This window comes from Acanthochromis polyacanthus, chromosome 7 (genome assembly GCF_021347895.1).
Source record: "Acanthochromis polyacanthus isolate Apoly-LR-REF ecotype Palm Island chromosome 7, KAUST_Apoly_ChrSc, whole genome shotgun sequence".
Classification (NCBI taxonomy): Eukaryota; Metazoa; Chordata; class Actinopteri; family Pomacentridae; genus Acanthochromis; species Acanthochromis polyacanthus.
The window spans coordinates 42,845,157-42,868,908 of NC_067119.1; the positions used below are offsets into that span (position 1 = coordinate 42,845,157).

The 23,752-nt window shown below is 41.1% G+C and overlaps 1 protein-coding gene across 5 annotated transcripts in view; it reads left to right on the top strand.

The window, feature by feature from the left end:
- Window positions 1–23,752, top strand: part of zmat4a (zinc finger, matrin-type 4a) — a 268,548-nt gene that overhangs the window by 60,325 nt on the left and 184,471 nt on the right. For all 5 annotated transcript variants that reach the window (XM_051951378.1, XM_051951379.1, XM_051951381.1 and 2 more), the window contains one exon: window positions 21,774–21,863. In XM_051951378.1, the coding sequence (XP_051807338.1) occupies window positions 21,774–21,863 (90 nt within the window). The remainder of the gene's footprint in view (window positions 1–21,773; window positions 21,864–23,752) is intronic.

A 23,752-nucleotide genomic window follows, 5' to 3' on the forward strand; every position in this document is an offset into this window, starting at 1 on the left:
TGACCTCACAGACTGTTTCTCTAGTGTCAGACTAGTCCTGGCTTCCACCACAGAAGTCCAACATGTAGGTTTTAGTCGTAGAAAGAATTCACTGTGATGCTGATCGTGACCATCTGGAAAGATAAAAATAGTGTGTCTGATTGTAATGTGTGTTAAACTGGAGAACCTGACAGTCAGTGGAGCTAATAGAGCCATGATAGGTCTTTAAAACGAGCTCAATGTGAAACGTTTCTACTATGAATGAGTCACTACTTTGGGAAGAATATGAAGATTACTGCAGTATTTGCTGTTTTCCACAAACTGGCGTTTCCACCTACACAGTGACGTGCAGACATTTGAAAATATGACCCTCGGGACCAGACCGTTAGCTCGTTAGCATGCAGCCTATCAGCATATTGCTTTAAATTGACACGTCGCTCAAAGTGTGTGACTGAGTTTCTGATCTCCTGAGGCAGCTTTACTGCAGCGACAGCAAACTGGATGTGAAAATACTAAAGGACAATGAAGCTGAACTGCAGCGGGTCACCTGAGTGTGCTCTGGAACCAGAAAGGTTTGAAACTGCAGAACAGAACAAATGGGATGTTGTTTGGCAGCAGATCTTCAGTACAGTAGACTCCAACATGATTCATCAGGTGGAGTTAGTCGGTGATAAATGACAGGAGATTTAAAGTGAATAATCAAGAGTAGAAGTATGTTCTGCAGGTTCTGGTGTTGCTGGTTGAGCTCCAACCAGAAACGATTGAGCCATGCTGCTGCGTTCTGCTGCTCAGGTCTCTTTTATTTTTGGTCTTTAGTCTTTTTATTATTGGTTACACAACCTCTCAGCTCAACTGTCCCTGAAGTTTATCCACCCATGGTTGGTCAGAGCGGCATCAAACATGGATAAAGAGTTACATTATTTCTTTGATTTTATTTATAAAACATGGATACCATAAAGGTTTATTTAAATATGGCGTGCACTGCAGAGCCATGATGAGACCTAAAGCTTCCTCAGAGTGAATGTTTGCCTCCATCTCTGCTGTCTGTCCTGTTGACCTAACGCCATTGAGCTCCTCAGGGTGGAGGAGGTGTTGTCTGACCATCGTTAACCATGATTACAACAGAATCCCCCATAATGGAGGCAGTACGAGCCATTAACAAAGCCCTGCTGAACAAGCAGAACACAAACGTTGTGCCCACAGTCGTCTGGTCCCTGCTCTCCACTAACCCTCACACAGATCATTACTGCAGTGAACTAAAAACAAGTTCTTCAGTCTAGTTAGCTGTGTATACAAAGAATTAGCTGAAATATTACAGCAGCTACCCTGAAGTCGTTTAGAACTGCAGTTTTCAGTTTCCACTACACCTCTCTGTTTTACTACAATACTGCCTGGCAGGGGCGTCACTAGGTTTTAAGGACGGGGGGGGCTTAGCCCCCAGGAGATGCACAGGATGTGAGGGAATGTTTAATTGCACAAACAGCTAACAAAAACTGAGGAATTGCTTTTCCACTTTTTGGACAGATTTAGATTTATTCAGAGATACTTTACTGTGTAAATGTTTTAGGCCAGGGTGGCCATGACTTTTGCTCACAACACAATAATTCAGAGCTGCCAACTTGTGACCAGACCTTAGAGTGAGATTTGGTCTGTGTGTGATGCTGGTGGGGGGTCTGGGGGTCCTCCCCCAGAACATTTTGAAAATTATGGATCCTATTTCCTGCATCCTGGTGTATTTTAAGGGCATTTTGTTAAAATGTTATTATAGAGATAACATTAATGGATAAAAAAAACCCACTGAGCTTCAAAAAAGCAGAAAAAACCCAGAGCAATGGCAGGCAGTATTGAAAATAGTTCTTCATGTAAATATGGATGAAAGTTCTGTGGCTGGATGAGAACAACACATTTCAGTATTTTCCATAAATATCTGCAGAACTGAAATAACTCCAGCAACCACTTTGTAACATTTGTCTTGGAGGATTTTAATGCACTCAGCAGCTTCAAGTTGACCACATCAGCAACTAAACAATAAAAAGTGCTGAAGCAAAAACAAAACATATTTTCATAAGTTAAATTACCCATTCACCAAACACAGTTACAATCAGACAGTAAACTCTGTCCCTTAGGAGTAGGATGACATGGACTGAAATCAGGACTAAAGCAGGTCTGACTGGACCTCACAGGAGCAGGGTGAATAACTTATTAACGAGGCTCAAAAATAAATAATAGACTGTAAACTCAGAATAAATGGCACAACTGTAAACAGGAACAGGAAAAGAACAGGGAAAAATGAATTCTTGTGAGCCATGTTGTCCTCCCTGGTGGCCGTTTTTGAAGCCTTGATGATCTCTGGGGTGGGTTCTCATTTATGACACGGCTCCAAACCAGCCTTTTTAATAGTCATAATAGAGGAGACTGTTCCCTCTAGAGCCACAGTGCTCCTGGTCTTAGTTCAGTCCAACCAGTGAAAACAGAGCATCATAGAAGGTAGTCATATTAGGTCCAAAACTAGCAAAAGATGCTAGTTAGCGTTCCATCATGGGAGCAGCAGCAAAACCAGAAAACCAGTGTTTTCATTCCATTAATTTGCCACTCAATGTGCAATCTGAAAGTTTCATTTTCTGTTTACATTTAAATTGTGCACAATTTAAATTGAACCTTCAACAAAAACTTCATAAATCCCACTGGTTTAGCTGCTGATGGAATGGTGCCATGCTAACAGACGTTTTTACATCATATTCATCCCTCTATAGTTTATTCTGATGGTGATGGGCAGCAAAGATTTTTATGTTACAATGGTAGCTGTGGTAACAGTCTAAATACTGATGTTTTGACCTGGTTTATGTTTTTTGTTTCTTTTCTTTCCACTATTGCAAGGTCTATCACATGAACCAGATTACTGCCATAAAGTCCAATGTATTCTCTATCAGCATAAATTAACTAAGGTTATAGTATTATCCCATAATGGTGTATAATTATGTGACCTTATTTATTTATTTATGACGTATATTTGGGCCAGGCTAGTTTGGCTGATATATTTCTCTCTTGGCTATCGCAACTTTCCAATCATTACTCTAATAAATAAAAGCTGAAGATAAATAAGTCTTATATGGTGCACCTGGACTGAAATGTTTCATATTTCATATTCATATCAAGTTCCATAAAAATCCAAGACTGTCTGCATCACAAATGACTCTCTCCTGTAAAATCCTTTAGACTCACCTTTCCAGTAGAGGTTTCTCCCCTCTCACTCTCTGCTCCTCTGCCCTGACTCCTACAGGTCAATAGGGGTGGAGTGATCATTATTATTATTATTATTATTATTATTATTATCATCATTATTCACATAATCATACGTGAATGAGCTCAGCTCCTGTTTCACTGTGTGCATCTGATGCTGGAGCTGATGCTCCAGAAGGAAGTCACCCCAAAGATAGTATATGGTAAAAAAAAAAAAAAGAGTGCACACCCAACTCTATGAACAACCAGAACCTTCACAGTGCATTTCAGACTAACTAGCTAGCTAAGTAGCAGCATTCTTTTAGAGCTGAAATGTAACTTTTGACCACAAAACAACAAAAGTAAGATGTGCACAGAGATACAGCAGCGTCTCACACTGCCTCCTGTACAGAGACTCTCTCCTACAGAATGAACAAGCCAGGTTTTTATTTGTCAAACAGGGAGCATTTGGTTCATTAATTACATGGGACTTTCTGCTGTTAGCTGGGGGGCTGGAGCTAACTTATTGTTACTATCAGCAGTGATGAATACTTACTCTCCTGAAAACATTCGTATATCCATTCTTGTTCACGTTCTTGTCCTAATGCTGCTTTAGTCGGTTCTGTGTGCTCCTCCTGGTAAACACTAGCCTAGCCATGCTACACCCATGTTTCTGAAGACACAAGGGTCTAGGGAAGCTGGACAGGGAGGGAGGCGGGCTAAAAGGTTGTCTATCAAATCCCTCTACAGCAATTGGGTAGGTATACAACCAATCAGTGCAACGAATAGGCTGACGTAGTTCCTAGAGCGCCGGCGGATTGTGGCTAAGTCCCATTAGCTTCCCAACCAGCGGAGCCAACTGGTATATTAAGGATTTGCCATATCCCGTCGGCATAAGTCCAAATACGTCTTTCTTCTCAATGAAACACTTCAGTGCCGTCCTGTGTTTATCTTTCAAGTTGAATTTTAGCTTCAAATCTTTAAGGACTGTGGCCAAAGCCGAGTCGAAAGATAACTGTTTATTGAGCGCCGGTTGTTTCTGTCAGAATTGTCACGCCTCTGTCGTCACTTAGTTACCTTCTGACTCTACACTTCATGGTGATTGGTCCGGCCAGTTTTAGGAGAATCCAGCCTCGAGCCTTATGGAGGGTAACTAGACCCTCCCTGGCAGAGAATTAAATTAGTTGCCGTGGGTTGTCTAGCGCGGCTAGGCTAGGTAAACACATGCTGCAGGGACCAAATGCAGCCCAGGTTGGAGGGAAAATGTGGACTGGATTTCAGTGATGCAGTCGTGCTCTTTATGAACAAGTGGAATGGACTGGATAACGACGCACTGACTCAGACTCTCTTACCTTCCACTATGAAGTGAAGGGAAACTAAGATTTATGATCATATTTAGTGACTGGGTATGTGATTATTTCAACTCATATTCTGGCCACATTATATTGAATTTGTCAGCACTTTTTTGTAAAAAAAAAAAAACAACTTTTTTTTTTAAAATAAATGAACATAAAACTATTTAGGGGGGCTTAAGAATATTTTAGGGGTGCTGAAGCCCCCCTAAAAGAGGCCGAATGACGCCACTGCTGCCTGAAAATGCACTTAAATCACAGAAACACTGATGAGTGGCTTAAGCCTCCAGATTCAAGTGTCACATGCATGTTAAGTTTGAGCAGAAGAACATACATGTGATCCCATAATGATCACTGTAACTCTGTCAGTTTGCTTCATCATTAGCTCTGAATCAGCTGCTGACCGGCTCCACATGCCATAGACATGGATGTGTTTACATCTATAACCAACTCTAAACTTATTCTACTGAGCTGGATCTTCCAGCATCCTCCTGAAAACCTGCTCCTCAGTGTACATCTGCATCACGAGGGGGTCTCAATGAAACATCACAGGTTTTGAATGGAATTTCATGTCACTCATGATTTGTTCAAGGACCGTTGGAAAATTGTAAATCTAATGATTTACAGTTTCTGTTTAATAAATGGTGTCATTTTGGTGATTTTTGGAAGGCAACATGCCTGACAGCAGGTTTTAGGGTTCATAAGTGGAAACCATCGATGACTTTTAACATGAGACTGTAAAACACTCAGCTGTCTGTGAATCTCATGGAACTGAATCTTCTCAGACCTGCTTCACATCCTTACAGATAGAGGTGTAGTCAGCAGGAAGCAGACCAGTCCAGCCTGCTGCTACACAGTGGCTAACAGGAAGCACAACGGGGTTCAGATCTTAGTGATTTTAGATCTTAGTGTACCTGGTTGGCAGCTACTTTACTGTCTACATTTTATTTAAAGATCCGTTTTTACATATGAAAAGAGAAGTTTTATTCTGTCCAACTAGAAGAAGAATGCCTGGTTGTGTCTGTCCCCGGGGAGGACGTCTGAGCCCACACTGCTCTGGTGCTAATCTATATGGATTTTTCTTCAGTGTTGATTCTGTCTAGCATGCATGTAGCTCCCCTCCATACGGATACACAGCAGCAGTTATTCCTCCAATCAGAGGCTTCAGACAGATTCAATGAAACATGTCTAATATGCAGTATACAGAAACATACATGAAGAACCTACAGGCTGCCACCAGCTGATACCATCCATCCGTCCATCCATCTGTCTGTCTGTCCATTCTGACCGTCTGTCCATCCATCCGTCCATCCATCTGTCTGTCTGTCCATTCTGACCGTCTGTCCATCCATCCATCCATCCATCCGTCCATCTGTCCATTCTGACCGTCTGTCCATCCATCCGTCCATCCATCCGTCCATCTGTCCATTCTGACCGTCTGTCCATCCATCCATCCATCCATCCGTCCATCTGTCCATTCTGACCGTCTGTCCATCCATCCGTCCATCCATCTGTCTGTCTGTCCATTCTGACCGTCTGTCCATCCATCCATCCATCCATCCGTCCATTCTGACCGTCTGTCCATCCATCCGTCCATCCATCCGTCCATCTGTCCATTCTGACCGTCTGTCCATCCATCCGTCCATCTGTCCATTCATCTGTCCGTCTGTCTGTCCGTCTGTCTGTCTGTCCGTCCATCTCTCCGTTGGTCTGTCCATTCTGATACTCCGTCCATCCATCCATCTGTCCGTCTGTCCATCTCTCCGTCCGTCCGTCCATTCTGACCGTCTGTCCATCCATCCGTCCATCTGTCTGTCCATCTGTCCATCCCTCCATTCTGACCATCTGTCTGTCCAAAGCTGGGCTTGGTAACAGCTGACCAAGCAGAACTTCCCCTGCACCTCCTCCTGGGGGATTGATGGTCAGATGAGATATATAATTCCTCTGTTGACTTGTGGGTCTGCCCTGAAGTCTACTCACAGTTGGACCACATATCAGTCTCAGATCCAGAACAGATCCTAGAACACATGGACCGGCTTTCTGAGCAGAGCAGAGCTGCTTTCTCCTAAACAGAGTCATTTCCAGTGTTTATCAGGAAACTGGCTTAGAGTTTAGAAAAAAAATGTTTCTTTCTTTGTGTTGCTGTGCTCAGATATACTTTTATGTCCATTATTATATTTTATATCCATTTTCTGGTCCATAAATGTCTGCTAAATATTCTGACACCCCACCTAATATTAGTTTTTATATTTCTACTTGGACCAAAGCGAACAGTTTTACATCCAGAGCTACAGTGCTAGTGTGGATAAACATCTGCTGAAACTCTTTACTCTAATATAATCTGCATGTTTGCTGTCCGTGTGTTTAGCGTGTTTAATATTTACCATGTTTAATGGAAGAGGATTCCTCCTCGTCTTTTAAAATCACTAATAAGCTACTTTCCATCTCATCTCATGCTCTTCTTACATCAAAGCTTCTTCTAGTGTACGTAGAGGAGGATGTGAAGGATCTCAGCCGTTCTCTGCTTGCTCTGCTGTTTTGCAGTAGCACTGTGCACGTTTAGCATTTGGTAAAGTACAGTGGGAGTCAGCAACATGGGACCTGCTGGCAGAAACAAGAGCCAAGATAAAAACTCCCACATGAGTGGTGGGGAATGAAAATCAGCTTTTGAAAAGCACACTTTGATCAAAATGTTGTGGATGGCTCTGGATCTATTAATTGAACACGCTCAGTGATTTGGTTCTGACTTTTTTAAAGTTCAGGCACTCAGTGCCTGTATAGCTCAGTGGGTTTATCAGGTGAACCATGTGTAGGGGCTGGTCTCTGATGCAGCGTCCTGGATTCGATTCATATTTGTGGGCCTTTGCTGAATGTCTTCTCCCCATTTCCTATCTCTCCTATCAAATAAAAAGGCCAAAAAATAATATATAAATAAATTTCAGGCACTCTAAAGAGTGATATTTAAAAAGTTGGTGGTTTTTGGTCAGTGGTGGATCCAAAAGCAAAGAACTGTTCCTGGAAACTGCATCTATCAAACTCCCATCATTAACTTTCGGTTCAGCGTGTAGAACTGAAAATGAACAAACAGCAGATAAGGGGTTTTTTGAATGTTCCAGTAGTGAAATGGAAATATAGCTGGAAGTGTTTGTGCTGCAGAAACTGAAGAGATGTTACCTCCGTCTGTAAAAAAAAACAAAAAACTTCAGGGTTTTAAAACAAATGAGAATATAGATGCATAAAGAGGCTCCATGGCTGCTGCTGGCAGCGACCTCACAGGAAACTGATGTTAAACTCCACTGATTGTCTTCTTGTTCCTTTGCATCCCATGTGGAATAGCATTTCCCTCACAATGATTATCCCTCACTGCATGCAGAAAGGGATGTAAAGATCAGATTTTAGCTCAGTAACCAGCAGCATGAACAATACAAAGCTGATTCTGCCGTTGTGTAAAGAAGAGGTCTTCTTCTTTGTTTTATTCTATTTACTGGAGAGAAAATGTTCAAATGCTCCGTTGTTCTTTCTTCACAAAGAGTCTGAAACAAGTTATATTCAAAGCGTGATAAAACTTTAATAGAATCATTTCACATTCCTGAATTATGTTAGAAACAAGAAAGGTGTTTCATGTAGAATAGACTTTATTCTCCTTCATCTGCGCTTAACGTCTCACTGTTTTTCTTTTTCTCTTTTTAAAATGCAAATGCTCTTTAAAAAGAGTGGACCTCCATGCATCCTTCATGGTTTTCAAGCTCTGTTTCTCTTAAAGAATCAGCAGAGCTCAGGTTGCTGTATCTCTGCCAGGAAACCAGACAGGCAAGACAAATAGATTCCCTCGTTGTGACCCCGGACCAGGCAGGATGAGTCCGTCCAACGTGTCCTTGTGAAGGCAGCCTGTGGTTATCCTCCATGCTCCGACAGGCCTCACAGACGCTGTCTAGTAACTATAAACTCATCTGTGGTGTCCAGAAGGGTTTCCTCTCCTCACGCTGTTCCTTCATCTCCTTCCTCCGTATCGTTTCTCTTGACAACCAAGGCAGCATCATTTTCAGATAAACTAATCTGTCCTCCCAAATCCCGTCTTTCCCCCCCAGGCGGCTCTGCTATCAGATCCTGGGGGATCGATGGGCTGCAGGTAAGAAGACTCCTGCTTCACCGTCACTGAACCCAGCGCTGATTATCAATTCAGTCCAGTATCAGGCTCTTCATTTGACAGCCTTCACCTATTTTTAATGGGACCTCTAACCTAAGCCTTTGGAACAGGAGTGTGTTTTGGAAAGGGCAGAAAAGGGAAAGTGAGGCGTTCACACTTTTTCTTTCTCTGTAAATTTATTTTTCAAATAGTCTCTAGTATAGATTGATGTCACAGAAGCTCTTTAATTCAAAATATTGTAATATTCTTAATGTCCTTTTGCCCTAAAATGATATTTTATCACCAAATTACTGGACTTATGAAAGTGAAGTCTTTAATATGGTCATTTTAAACCACAGTAACATCAGTTTGTGACTGTGATTCAGGGTTTATTCTGTGTAGTAACTGGACTCCACCAGCATTACCACAGGACTGGAGTTGAGACCAGTCAGCACATAGGAGTCTGAATCCCTGTTCTGGGATTTAAATCATGAGGTTGGGTTGTCACTGAATGGATATCAGGGGTTCAGACATAAAAAGGACGTTTACTAGATACCAGGGAAGAGAGGACATCCCATGTCACAGCAATCCTCACAAAGGCTTGGGATCGGTACTAAAGAGTCAGTTGTACATGTTGGGTTTCTCATCTGCATTTTGGGTTTCAAACTGAGTGCATAAACAAGAACGAGAACAGATCAAAGAAGACTGGAGTTATCTCCACTAAGAATCTATCGCTCTCATATCTACGCTGGTCAGAGAAAAAAAATGCTAGACACGCTCTTCAGAGATCCTCCAACCATCCAGCCTCCACCAGATCTTCCAGGAATAGTGGTGGGAACCTCTGGTGAGCAGCTGGTGCTTTCACACATTGACCCATCATTGCAAACATACAGCTGCAGCGTTAGTTAGTTATGGTGATGGGAACTACCGTGGTAGCCCTGAAGCCCAGAGTTGAACATGAAGCTACTTTGCTAACCCAACATCCTGCTTCATGGTGCAGGCCTGTGGGGTTACAGCTGAACCAGCTGACCAATCAGAGCAGAGATGAGGAGCCTTAAAGAGACAGGAGCTTCAACAGCTCTTCAGATAAACGGTAAAAAGAGGCAGTGAAATGAGAAACATCTTCTAGTAGATCCCAAAAACACAATCATGACCCTTAAATGAACAGAATATGGGAACTTTAGAAGTTGGACTAAATCCACTGATGGTCTAAAACACTTTGACCACTCATAGATGCTGCGTTAAACGCTGGCTATCCTGTGAATTTAACTGAGACTGTCCTCCTGGTGCTTTGAATAATCATAGTTTTAGGTACATGTTGCTAGGTAACCCAGGCAGAGTAATCTGTGCCAACTTCAGTGTCTATGTTAAAATGGTGATCAGGCTCTCTTTCATTTTCCATGGAGGGAGTCTGTGTTGTCATGGTGAATGTCCTCCAACACTAGTGCACAACAAAGGCAGAGTCAGTGGACCGATGGAGATTCAGGCATCCCATAATACCTCGGTGGCAGTTCATGGTCTGTGAGGATGAGCATTACTTTACATTGAACCTGCTGAATCTTTTTTGGCCACTTGAACCCAACGCTAACATGTGGTCATCTTTAAAGTTGTGACATTACGTTGCTCTATTAGGACTCATTTGTTGTTTCCAGCTGTTGATTTAAGGCCAATATTTTCTGTCCATTTAGATCTATAATGGATCTCTACCACTCTCTGGGACACACACAGTCAGCTCCATAAATATTTGGACATGTGGGATCTGTAGACCACCGCAGTGGATCTGAAACTAAACAGTCAAGATGAGCTTTAAGTTCAGACTTTCAGCCTTAATCTGAGTATTTACGTCCACATCAGGTGAACGGTGGAGGAACTACAACACATTTTAGAAGAACCCTCCACCTTATTAAGGCACCAAACAGTTTCAAATTGTGCCTTTTTTAGCCAGCTGCAGATTTAATATATTTTAAATTGTTTCAAAAATAAAACAAGATCCCATCCAGACAGTTTTAGGACTGTTTCAGAAATAGTCTCTGACCTTACTGAAAAATGACATGAAAGAGTTGGTGGAAACAGAGCAGAGAGCTGACTGCTTGTTGCTAGTTTTCAAAAATACTACAGAGGAAGAACAGGGATGGAAAAAAGGAGCACAGGCTGATGCCTTTGTTTTTCTACCTAAAGGTCACATGATAGATGACATAGATCTGTGGAGAACATGACTGATGACACTCAGTCAGGAAAAGTTCTACATGTCTGTTTCTTCTATTCAGTACATTAAAGCATTTCCTGGAATTCTCTCACTAAAACTGGGTCAGCAGCATTTTCCAAAGTCCCTGTGAAAGTTTCTGAAGGCCCAGACTAGTGAATATGCTAGGTGTAGCAAAGGTTATGAGTTTCAAATGAAAACATCTGACATGCTGCCTGGGTGCTTGATGTGACAACGTCGTATCAACCCGGCATATCAAAGAGTAGATACTCAGCAAGATAGTTATCTGTAGTTTACCTTAGTACTCGCCAGTACCCGACACAGAGCAGTGAAGGTGGAGACAGGCCACGGTTGCCACAATTACAAAAAAGAAAAAAGGAAAGAAATTTGAAGGAGCGATGGCTAGGATTGAGGAATGGCAGCCCGCCGCTGCTGAATGAATGAGGAAACACTGCATTGTACAAACAAGTTTAACTTGTTGGACAGCTTTACGTTGCAGTGAAGACATGGAGACGGCTTTCCTTTTCTTCCAAGCATCAGAAGAGTCTGACTTACGCTGGGAGCCATAATGAAGGCAAAAAGTTAGTGAATGTAGCATAATCCAAGGTGGAGTACAACCAGAGAATGGAAACAAAGCCGTCTGATAGCGCCGTGTGACCACGTATTCATCTGCTCCACTCAACTAGTTCCATGGAACCAGATCTGACATAAAGCAGACACAGAGACACTCTGGAGGATCAGATGCTTCAGGGTGAGAAGAAGGTTTTACTGAATTCAGGAGAAGTGATTTCATTCATGTGAACTCTGCTAGTGTAACGCGTGCCGTGGAGTGAAATTAGCGGGTAAATGTTATGTAAGTTTTTGTTGCAGGTTCTTTGCACATCGGGTGGAGCACACTGACAGTTAAAAACAGAGGGCAGAAAACGAGATGCCGGTGTCGTGCCAAAGTAGTTACCCCCGACAGAAAATGTATCCCCTGCCGCGGGAGCGCGCATGCATTCGGAAGGGTGGAGTTATAATTCCGTGTTTAGATATCAGCGTAGTTTATTAATAAAACAAAACTTGGATTGTTACGATCATGATTTGATTGTCAAACATGTTTGGTAATGCAGCATGTGACATTTCTGTCTAAATAAATGCTTTTGCTATACATGGCGTGTTGCTCAGTTAATAGTATTCATCGCGCTGCCTAACAATGTCTTTTCCTTCTCCCTTTTGTAATAAAGTGTAATGTTGCTACTCGATCACCCTGCTAACTAAACGTAGGCTCAATACCTTCTGGGTGGGAACTAGATTCAAACGCTCTGTAATTCAATCTTTAGAGCAATCTGTCCAAAGTCTGATACAGTAAAATCAACACCACTGTGAGCATTTTATCACACTGCCAGGCTCAATTCCACCAGGGTATCTTATCTTCAGATATTGGCGTTTGTTTGTTTGTTTTTTACTTTTGTTTTTAATTCCCCCTCTGTTGACCATCAGAACTTCAGAGCATTTATTCAGAAATTCTCAACACAGACAAATGACAATAAAGGAGGATCTACCAGAACATGTTATGAGGGGAATACAGATTATATCAACCTCATTGTCTGCACCTGCCAGAAAATGTATCCCCCCTCTATATTACTCAGGTGATGTGCTAACATCCTGTGGTTTATTCTGCAGACATTTCTCATCATGCTCAGCAAAACTTGTGAATTAGGACTAGTTTCTTTAATCACAGCTAAAGTTATAGAGGGATACAGATTATTTCAGCGTCAATGTCTGCACCTGCCAGAAAATGTATCCCCCTCTATATTACTCAGGTGATGTGCTAACATCCTGTGGTTTATTCTGCAGACATTTCTCATCATGCTCATCAAAACTTGTGAATTAGGACTAGTTTCTTTAATCACAGCTAAAGTTATAGAGGGATACAGATTATTTCAGCGTCAATGTCTGCACCTGCCAGAAAATGTATCCCCCTCTATATTACTCAGGTGATTTTACCAACATTTCAGCCTGATTTTTTTCTTATTGCAAAATTTGTTTTACAAAATGCTCAATTGATAAAACATTTTTTTAAAAAGTAAGTATTGTTACAGAAAAAATTCATCTTGAAGAAAAAAGGTTTAATACTTAAATATTATACAGTTATAACAACTATGTCTCTTAAAAGTACTGAACTTACCAATAACTTATATAAATAATAACACAATCAGTTTTAGAAAAAAAGATATATACAGCTGAAGATAAATAACAAAAATAAGAAAGAGAACTAACATTTTAATCCAACTATTTAACGATGACAACTCTATACACTATACATTGAGCTCAGGACTTTAGCAAGCCATGCAAACAAAGGCGTCTTTTGCCGGTGGGCCTTGAAGGCACATTTGGTGGAACCACCGCAGACAAACATCACACTGTATCTGAAAGACATAGAATCCAGGTTTTAAAAAATGTCTTTTAGGAAGCTGTACATTGTTATTGTTGCAATCAATTCAACAATTATTACTTCAAGTGGAGCGAAGGCAGAAATAAAACAATGGCCCTCAGTATAACAGAAGAATCTAACATAAGCATTAAAGACAATTCCCACTATCAAAACAGTATTCCATTTCAGATTTAGAGATAAATGTTACTGGATTGCTCAAGTTACCCAGTTCACATCAGACTCATGTTCCTTTTCCCCACAGAAGCGGCATCTGTCTGTTAGGTCATCTGTTAAAAAAAGAGGACAGAAAAAATAAGAGCATGTGTAATATTGTCATGCATGAAAATATAATTAATATTTAGGTTACGTGAGAGTATTTACTATAACTGTAACATTTTTACAGGATTTTTATGGACAAGTCTATGAAATACTAAAATATGTCCTACCAGTTTCCAGGAGAAGAGAAACAGCAATTTCCTGCCTGTATCTGTTTATGGCATCATTTGTGGCAGGAAAATTTGCGTCTCTCTTTTGCAGGAGACATTCTGCAAACTGAAAAAGAGATTTCAACATAACCTTAAGCTATGCATCTTAGTAATTACGAGCTTACATGTCACCATATAATGATATTAATCTGCTGTAACTTAATAACTTCTGAGTTTTAGACATCTCAAAAAAGCATAACATTATTTGTCTTGGGTAAAAAATAAAAAAAAATAACAAATGGACAGTCGTATTACAATACAGAAATTTGAGGATGATGACATTGCTCTGCAAAGCAAACATACCTTGAGTGCAAAGACTCCACATGACGTACTGTCACACTGTTTTGTGTGTGGTACAGTCTCACATCTCCACCTTGAAAAATTGCAGCCTTGTTTTCGCATGAAAGCCCTACATAAATAAAAGAGTAATTTCTAAATTGATATAACATTAATGTGTGCCAATTTTGTAGCGATAGTTGACATGCCTGTTACCATGGTTTTAAAACAAGTATCCTCACCTTGTTGTGTCCAAACATTTGTTGATGGCTTCCTTCGACTCGCCCAGCAGATCCAAGTACAAGGACTTGTTTTCTTGTGGGTAGATGACCTAAAAATATTTTTCCCATGAAAAAAAATTACTGAGACATTACTTCTTCACCTACTCTATTTTATACCAGGCACTGCAGTAGTATATTTACTCTTTTTATACTATGGTTTATTTATAAAATTTCTTTACCACAAGTGTCCAGTGATGATGCTCATTTAGAACTCCAAGAATAATCTCATACTCCAGGGGTTTAATCTAAAATTGAATGGAATAGTAAAATGGAATAATTTAATACAAATCTGAATTGCACATTAAAAAATAATTAGAAATTAGATTCCTACAACGAAATTGTTTCAAGCACAATATCTCTTGACATATGTAAAATAAAGATTTACAATAGATGTATTTGAAATATTGAAAGCAATAGGTTTCATTTACCTTTAAAATTTTAACTAAATTGAAATCCGAGGGAAATCCATAACATTCATCATACCAATGCTTACCTTGAGCCTTTGAGATCTTCTTTGCCACATTGCAGTCATAGCAAACGAATCAATGAATGCTGCTTTTGCAGGATTGTGGCGATTTCGTTCACGCACTATGATTGCCAAATATGCATTGATCACCTGTAAGAAAAATTAAACCACAAAACATAATACTTTTTTACCATACAAATACACTGACTGTTTTCAAGCTGACTTGTAAAGCTGTAAAACATATTTATATAGCAAAAAATAAAGTTAAATAATATTGTACCTCGCTTTCCAACTCCATGTCAGGACCAAGTCTGTAAATGTCCCAGTAATTCAACTTGTATGCCCCTATTTTGGACAGGAGGACATGAACATCTTTTCCTGCCCAAGCATCCTTAACATCTGTCAAAATAACAAAAGAAGATAATTATTAAGAAAATTAAATGAGGGGAAAGAAGCAAGTGATATATATTTTGCCATCTTTGCTACCCACACACACACACACACACACACACACACACACACACACACACACACACACACACACACACCCAAAGATAAGAAGAAAGAAATAGCGATAGGGAGAAAACAGAGACAGAGAGAGGACATACACATAGAAAATCTTACATTTCTCTGCAAGAGCTTGTGTATAGTTTGGTGTTTCTGCTGCTGGCTGTAATGGCAGTATGGGATTTGGGTGGACTGCGGTTGGTGGGACAGCTGCTGGGGCTGTAGCTACTGGGGCTGTAGTTGCCGGGGCTGTAGTTGCTGGGGCTGTTTCTGTGGCTGTAGTCGCTGGGGTTGTTTGTAGAGCTGCAGTTGCTGGGGTTGTTTGTAGAGCTGCAGTTGCTGGGGTTGTTTGTAGAGCTGCAGTTGCTGGGGTTGTTTCTAGAGCTGCAGTTGCTGGGGTTGTTTGTAGAGCTGCAGTTGCTGGGGTTGTTTCTAGAGCTGCAGTTGCTGGGGTTGTTTCTCGAGCTGCAGTTGCTGGGGTTGTTTCTAGAGCTGCAGTTGCTGGGGTTGTTTGTAGAGCTGCAGTTGCTGGGGTTGTTTGTAGAGCTGCAGTTGCTGGGGTTGTTTGTAGAGCTGCAGTTGCTGGGGTTGTTTCTAGAGCTGCAGTTGCTGGGGTTGTTTCTCGAGCTGCAGTTGCTGGGGTTGTTTGTAGAGCTGCAGTTGCTGGGGCTGTAGCTGCTGCTGGGACTGTAGTTGCTGGGGCTGTTGTTTGTAGAGCTGCAGTTGCTGGGGCTGTAGCTGCTGCTGGGACTGTAGTTGCTGGGGCTGTTGGTTTTAACAGGGATGATGATGCCTGTTGCACCACTGATGCTGATTTTTTGGTCATACTCCGGTGTGGAACTCTGGCTGTGTCTTCAATGGTCAACTTTAGTTGGTCCATATTGATTTTGCAGAAGACTGTCCCTTTGTCATCCTGGAGATCTACACTTTTGTCAGTTATTGCCACAATAGTATAAGGGCCTAAAAAGCTGTGTTCCAATTTGCCCCCCTTTCTTTGTTGGCTCCTGATGTTCTGTCTCCAAACCCTGTCCCCAACTTTGAAGTTTAATAGTTTGGCTTTTGGCTTGACTTTTCCCCTTGTTTTTTCATGTCCTTTGTTTAGATTTTCTCTGACCAGCTCCAAGAGGTCCTGTTGCTGCCGAATGTCCTGCGACAAATCCTCCTGTCCCACTATGTCCTCCACAGAGTTGTCAACCTTTGAAGAAAAACAGATTATTTGATGTTTGTATCCAAATCTTTTTAGGGTTATACAGCCCACCACAGATGACTGCTAAATTTACTCTGTATATGCAATGATTGTAGATAAATATAATAATCCTTAGACAGTTGTCATGTAGATATATAAATCTTGGAAGCTGATAGGAAGACAGCGTGTCATAATGCAGTCTGATCTGTCAGTGTGTACAGAGAAAGAGTGTGAGAGAGAAAGATGGACAAATGGACAGAGACAAATGCAGATTGATTATGTACTCAGACTGACATAGAGACTAATAGGTAGATCATAAACTGACCACATAGTGTTCTGGGACTTGTGAAGGGTAACGCGCCTCTCTGCCAAACATCAAGAAATACGGTGAGTACTTGGTGGTCATCTGTTTTTTGGTTCTGAGACCAAACATCACTGCATCCAGATAATCATCCCAAGTATCTGGATGCTCACCGACCACTTTGCTGAGGGCTCTGAGAAAACAGATGATTTTAAAGCACTGATATTCATCACCATAGCAAAAAAAATTAAACTGACTTTGACTTTGTAATAATAATTCTCCATATGGCTTGGGAAGCCACACCCTAATACATGTATAAAAACATAATTTAAGTAACAGAGTTTGAAATGTTACAGTCTAATTTAACAGACACTCAAAGTGACATGGTTCAGGGATCTATGCAACACAAGCAAGGATCATATCAGAAGAGAACACCACAATAAGCCAGAAAGCTTTGAGTGTAAGTCAGATAGCATGCTATTGTCAACAGAAAATGCACTGATGCAAATTTAGAGTTATCAATTTATAACTAAAATGAAGAACTCACCTCTGGATTGTGCCATTCATTTTTTCCACTAACCCATTTGTTTGAGGGTGATAGGGAGAGCAGAGGCTTCTCTTGATGTGAAGGATTTCACACACTTTTGAGTTGATCTAGAAGCACAAGTTTTTATTGACATTTTTGATATGACATTAATAACAGCATCCTGTCAAGAAATCAGTTCATACACATGGCTGTGTTACATAAACAGAATGAATTAGCAACAAAATGAGGGGTTACCTGAATCAAATAATAATAGTTAAAATTATTGGTGACTAATATTTCAGAAAGACAAATTCTGCCAAGGATTTAAATACTTACAGCATTGACGAATTCTGTCCCCTGGTCTGTTAAAATTCTTTTTGGTGATTCAAACTGATGGACAAACTTCATGATGCACTGTGCAACTTCTTTGGCTGTCTTTGAGGTCAGAGGGTAGGCCTGTGGCCATTTTGTGAAATAATCAATCATCACGCAGATGTATTGATGTCCATTCTTTGTCTCTGTCAGTTTGCCAATTAGATCCATCCCCACCAACTCAAAGGGCTGGTAAACCTTTTGTAGCAAAAACATTGTCAAGTTATAATTTTATTCAAAAAATTGCATTAATGCATACTGCCTTCTTTGTTGATATATAGAATAAGATTGAGGACTAACTACCTGTGGAAAAAAATGCACTCAGAGCATCTTTTCTCTCATTGTCTTTATACTGAGAAAAATATTTCAGTGGTTTCTATTGATTTAAAAACATTTTGGCCTTCTTTGGCTGAACTCACCTTGATGGGAATGAACTCTGTGGGCATTTTAATGGCGTCACTGCTTGCCTGGCAAGCTGAACACTGGGAAACCTTATGATGACATATTATGGATGAGTAGTGGTTTTAAATAAGCACATGTACACGTAATACCATGATAATGTTTTTTTCATGGAATTTGAGCAAAATAAAATAGGAGAAACTGTTTTTCAGGACCCCATTACATTGTAATTACGTGTGCTTTCAATTTAGGGCCGACTTACCCACTTGTTGATGTCCACTGACATCCCTGGCCAATAAAACCTTTTGGAGATGGCATCTCGAGTTTTTGTCTGGCCACAGTGTGCCCCAGTGGGACTTGCATGAAAATCAACAAAGATTTCATTGGCCTGATTAGCCCCACAGACCACCTTGGTTTTCAGGGCTTTTGCAGTACCCTTGTGTCGCCAATAATAAAGCTCCCCTCCTAAATGATGAGAGGAAAAGGAGCAGTATTTCAGACATTATTACTCTTAAATGCATGATACACACTGGATGGTATACGGTTTCATTAAAAAAAAGCCTCAATGTTAGTCTTACCGCGTAGATTACATAGGTGTTATCTTCCAAAACATACCAACAACTTTAAGATTCAAATATTATTTGTAAAATATTTAGGGCTGGACCCGAAGATCCGATAATCCGAATATTCAGTTCGTTCCTCCGTCCGTCATACAACCGCTCCCCCACCACCGTCGGACGTAATGGAATATTCGTCGTGAATTGAGCCCGAATACGCGGAGCCCAGAATGTGCGGGTCAGCCCGAAAAATATTATGAGACATAGAGTCACGTCTCATTTAATCATGACATAGCCTTCTAAAACTACTTCAGATATGGTTATAGACTATTGTATTTGTTACATGTTTATTCTGTCACATTTGCGAAATGGTTGTAACGTCATTGGTCTTACCTTCAATGTCATAAAGATGAGACTTCCGTCGAAGTAAAAATTTGTCCCTTTTTGCGAAATCCGGAGGATACTCATTTTTAACTTTATATTCCAAAATTTGTTTGTAGTCCGTAGGATTCATTGCTAGCTGACTTTAACAAAATCAAGGCTGCTGATACCAACGACACTGACACTGGACCTGTCCCAACATGCCGAAAGCTGACCTTTTTATTCTTCTTTTTTTTCGAAGGCTGACCTTGTGTAATTTGCATAATTTGCATAATTAATTGAAGGAATGACGTGATCACGTGTACTCTACCTATGTGTTCTCGTGTTTTGTAGCCTATAGAGAGGGGATACATTTTCTGGCAGGTGCAGACATTGACGCTGAAATAATCTGTATCCCCCTATAACTTTAGCTGTGATTAAAGAAACTAGTCCTAATTCACAAGTTTTGCTGAGCATGATGAGAAATGTCTGCAGAATAAACCACAGGATGTTAGCACATCACCTGAGTAATATAGAGGGGGATACATTTTCTGGCAGGTGCAGACATTGACGCTGAAATAATCTGTATCCCTCTATAACTTTAGCTGTGATTAAAGAAACTAGTCCTAATTCACAAGTTTTGCTGAGCATGATGAGAAATGTCTGCAGAATAAACCACAGGATGTTAGCACATCACCTGAGTAATATAGAGGGGGGATACATTTTCTGGCAGGTGCAGACAATGAGGTTGATATAATCTGTATTCCCCTCATAACATGTTCTGGTAGATCCTCCTTTATTGTCATTTGTCTGTGTTGAGAATTTCTGAATAAATGCTCTGAAGTTCTGATGGTCAACAGAGGGGGAATTAAAAACAAAAGTAAAAAACAAACAAACAAACGCCAATATCTGAAGATAAGATACCCTGGTGGAATTGAGCCTGGCAGTGTGATAAAATGCTCACAGTGGTGTTGATTTTACTGTATCAGACTTTGGACAGATTGCTCTAAAGATTGAATTACAGAGCGTTTGAATCTAGTTCCCACCCAGAAGGTATTGAGCCTACGTTTAGTTAGCAGGGTGATCGAGTAGCAACATTACACTTTATTACAAAAGGGAGAAGGAAAAGACATTGTTAGGCAGCGCGATGAATACTATTAACTGAGCAACACGCCATGTATAGCAAAAGCATTTATTTAGACAGAAATGTCACATGCTGCATTACCAAACATGTTTGACAATCAAATCATGATCGTAACAATCCAAGTTTTGTTTTATTAATAAACTACGCTGATATCTAAACACGGAATTATAACTCCACCCTTCCGAATGCATGCGCGCTCCCGCGGCAGGGGATACATTTTCTGTCGGGGGTAACTACTTTGGCACGACACCTGTCCAGACAATAATTTATTTACAGGGAACAGTTCTTTAAAATGCCAATAAACTGGTTCAATTTCCTAAACTGGTGTCACCCAAATTAAAAGCCGGCGGGGTGAATGTCCATTAAAACAGAAGTCTCGGTCTTAAAATGAAATACTTATGGTCCAAGGAGACCGGGGTAAGGTGCACAAGGTTCAGGAGCTACAGCGTCCAGCAATCTTCTTCCGGGCCTGGACTCTTCTGCTTGAAGGCCACCTGGAAGACGCAAACCCACTGCCAGTACGGACGTCTCATACCATCAACTCTCTCCCGGGGATGTACACACACCAGAACGTTACTAACAGTCCAAAGGGACACTCACACACCAGGCAGAGCCATTAGCCCTGCCACTGTGTGACGCGTCGTAACGTTCTGGGTCTTTTCCTGCTTCACCTCGGCGGTTCCCGGCCTCGTGCTGTCTCCTCTGATCACTCTCCTCCAACTGCCATCCCCCTCCGTTGTCCTCCACAGACTCTTTTATAGCCCTCTCCTTCCAGTACGGAGCCTCTTTCTCCACCATCAGTTGGCTCCTGTGAGGGAGAAGGGAGAACCTCGCAGGTGCAGCATATTGCCTCGTAAGAGGCGTTCACTGGCAGTGGGACATTGAAAAACATTCAATAAACTCAAAACACCAATAATTAAAACCATGCAAAACATGCAAAAAAAATCTCTTAAACAGTAAAAACAAATCTCAACTGCCATGTGACACTAGCATCAGATCTGAGGATCCTCTCTGACCTTGGGATATTTATTGGGTTGGGAGGAATGCCAGATTTAGACTAAAGACTAACATGAGGACAACTTATCTCCTCAGGAGCATCAGACCAAACCATCCCTAATCTGGACCAGGCCCCAGAGTCTTGGTTGATGGTTTCCTACGGCAGCTGTTTCTCTCATTGATCTTTTTCTACAGCATCTTTCTCAGGCTGATATTAGGGGATAGAAGGCCTGGACAGGTTCACAGTAGGACATTCTGAGGTGACCCCTGGGATCTACTGAGTGATGTAAGATGACTGCAGTTGACAGATACAATGAGCGTGATATTCTGGGATGCCTTCAGCTAGCAGCTGTAAGGAAGTACCTCAGTAAGAGAAAAGATGTATCTACACAGAGGAACATTTCCAGCAACCATCACTCCTGTGTTCTAATGCTACATTGTGTTAGCTAATGCTGTTGAAAGGCTCATTGATGGTTAGAAACCCTTGTACAGTTATGTTAGCAGTTTTACTGGAAAGCAGGGAATTTTCTGGATGAGCCCAAACTTCTGTACGGTAATGTATGCCTGTGAACTATCACTTTAAATGTCTAACTAATAAGGTTTCTCCTTCTGTGTCCTCCAGAGTCGGAAACACGCCAACAAAGTGCGGCTGTACTACATGCTACATCCTGTGGATGGAGGCTGCCCCGCCAAGAAGCTCAGAACAGACAACGTGAGTCCTCTGTGAATTCTGTTTCCTCAAAGTGTCTGTGATCTCTGAGAAACATGCATTCGTCCTCACATGGAAACCTTATCCTTTGTCCTCCTCATGTGAGAACAGCTGACAGATGAGCAGCGTTTCTACACCAATGAACAGTGAATGAACACGGGGCTGTGGTCGGATGCCAACCTTTCATCAAACACAGACATGATGTGAGGTCTCAGGCCCCCCCAGCCCTCCTGTCCTCTAGCAGTGGACGTCCATGACGTGTTTGACAGATGTAATTATGGGCTGTTGTTCCCTGGTCAGTGATGTGTTTGGTTTAGTGGAGTCATCTTTACAGCTAAAAGCAGCTTCTGCCCCTCTTTGTCTCACTGAGGAGGACTGAAACATAGTTCCTACATCCACTCAGATAAGCATCAGCTGAGATTTCATGGTGCGTGTTGAGATGTGATGTTAGCGTGACGCTTCCATCCCGAGTTCCTTTCAAGTGGAGTCTGGGGCTGATGAAGGGCCTGAGTGCAGAGGTTTGTGTGCTATCAGTGTAGAAATCTGGTTTGTGAAGCCGATAAGGACACGTCCAGGGACACTTCTGCTGCCTCAGCTCATCATCCCGTCTGCTCTGTTTCTGTTTAGATGTTCTTCCTTCGCCTCTTTCTCTTTTTTATTCTCGTCTGTGCTGTTTCTCCGTCACACATCTCATCTCTGGTCCTCTTTGTGTTCCTATTGTTTCCATTTTCTCTGCTTTTGTGTTGTCCTCTTTCCTTTCTACAACTTTCCTGATTTACTCTGTTACACATTGTGCTCTTCTTTTTGGTCCTTATCTCTTATCTTGTCTCTATTTTTCTTCCTATCCTGTTCATCTCTCTGCTTTCCTGTCCTTTCACACCTTTACTGTATGTTTGACCTCATCCTGTCCTTATCTCTCCTTTTCCTTTGGTTTCCTCTCTTCTTCTGCTTTTCCTCTGTTTTATTTACTGTCATTTTCTTCTTTCTGTCATTACATCTGCTTTTATGTCTGTTCTGTTTTCCATCTGTTTCCTCACTTTCTTTTCCCTTTTTCTTTTTATGTTTCTTTTCACTACTTTTCTTTATCTATCAACTAGTCTTCTATTACATTTTCTTTTATTTTCCTCTCCTTTACTCTATTTTTCTATCATTTTCTTTCCTTTGTCTTCCTTTTACTGGCTTTCTTCTTGTTCCTATTTCTTTCTATACTTTCCTGTCTTATATTTTCCTTTTCCATTTTCTCATCTTTCCACTTCTTTTGTATTATTTCCTTTACTTTCCTCTGCTTTCCTTATTGAGCTTTTTTCTTTTTATGATCTCTTCCAAACATTTGCCTCTTTTGCCTTCCTCCTCTCATATTCCTCTCCTCCTTCCTGTTCACTAATCTTACTGTTTTATAGTTTTCATCCCTGATCTATTCTCTTCCTTTCACTGCTTCCTTCCCTTCTTTCTCCTCTTCTTTCATCCTTTCTCCTCCTTTGTTGCAGATCCCGTTTCCTTCTTTGTTGTGTTTCAGAACTTTTTCCAACCCCTGTACTTTCATCTTGTCATTGTTTCCTTCATTTGTCTTTTATTTTGTGATTTTCTTTTTCTTTTTTCCTCCTCACGTTGCTCCAGAAACGTGTCTTTTTGTGACAGGTTCTTTGATGTCATGTTTTTATCCATCTCTGAGGAGTCTTGTAGTCTTCCTCCTGCCAGCGTTCTGCCTTTTATCACTCCGACTGAAGCCATGTGGGATCTCAGCGATGACTGACGGCACTCGGATGTAGGAACAAGAAAAGTTTGACTCCTTTGAGTGTTTCGTTCTTTTCACAGATACTGCCTGCTGTTTGACCCACTGATGATCGCTGCTATGTTCTGTTCTGCTGTCTGGATGGTTCTGGCAATAATAT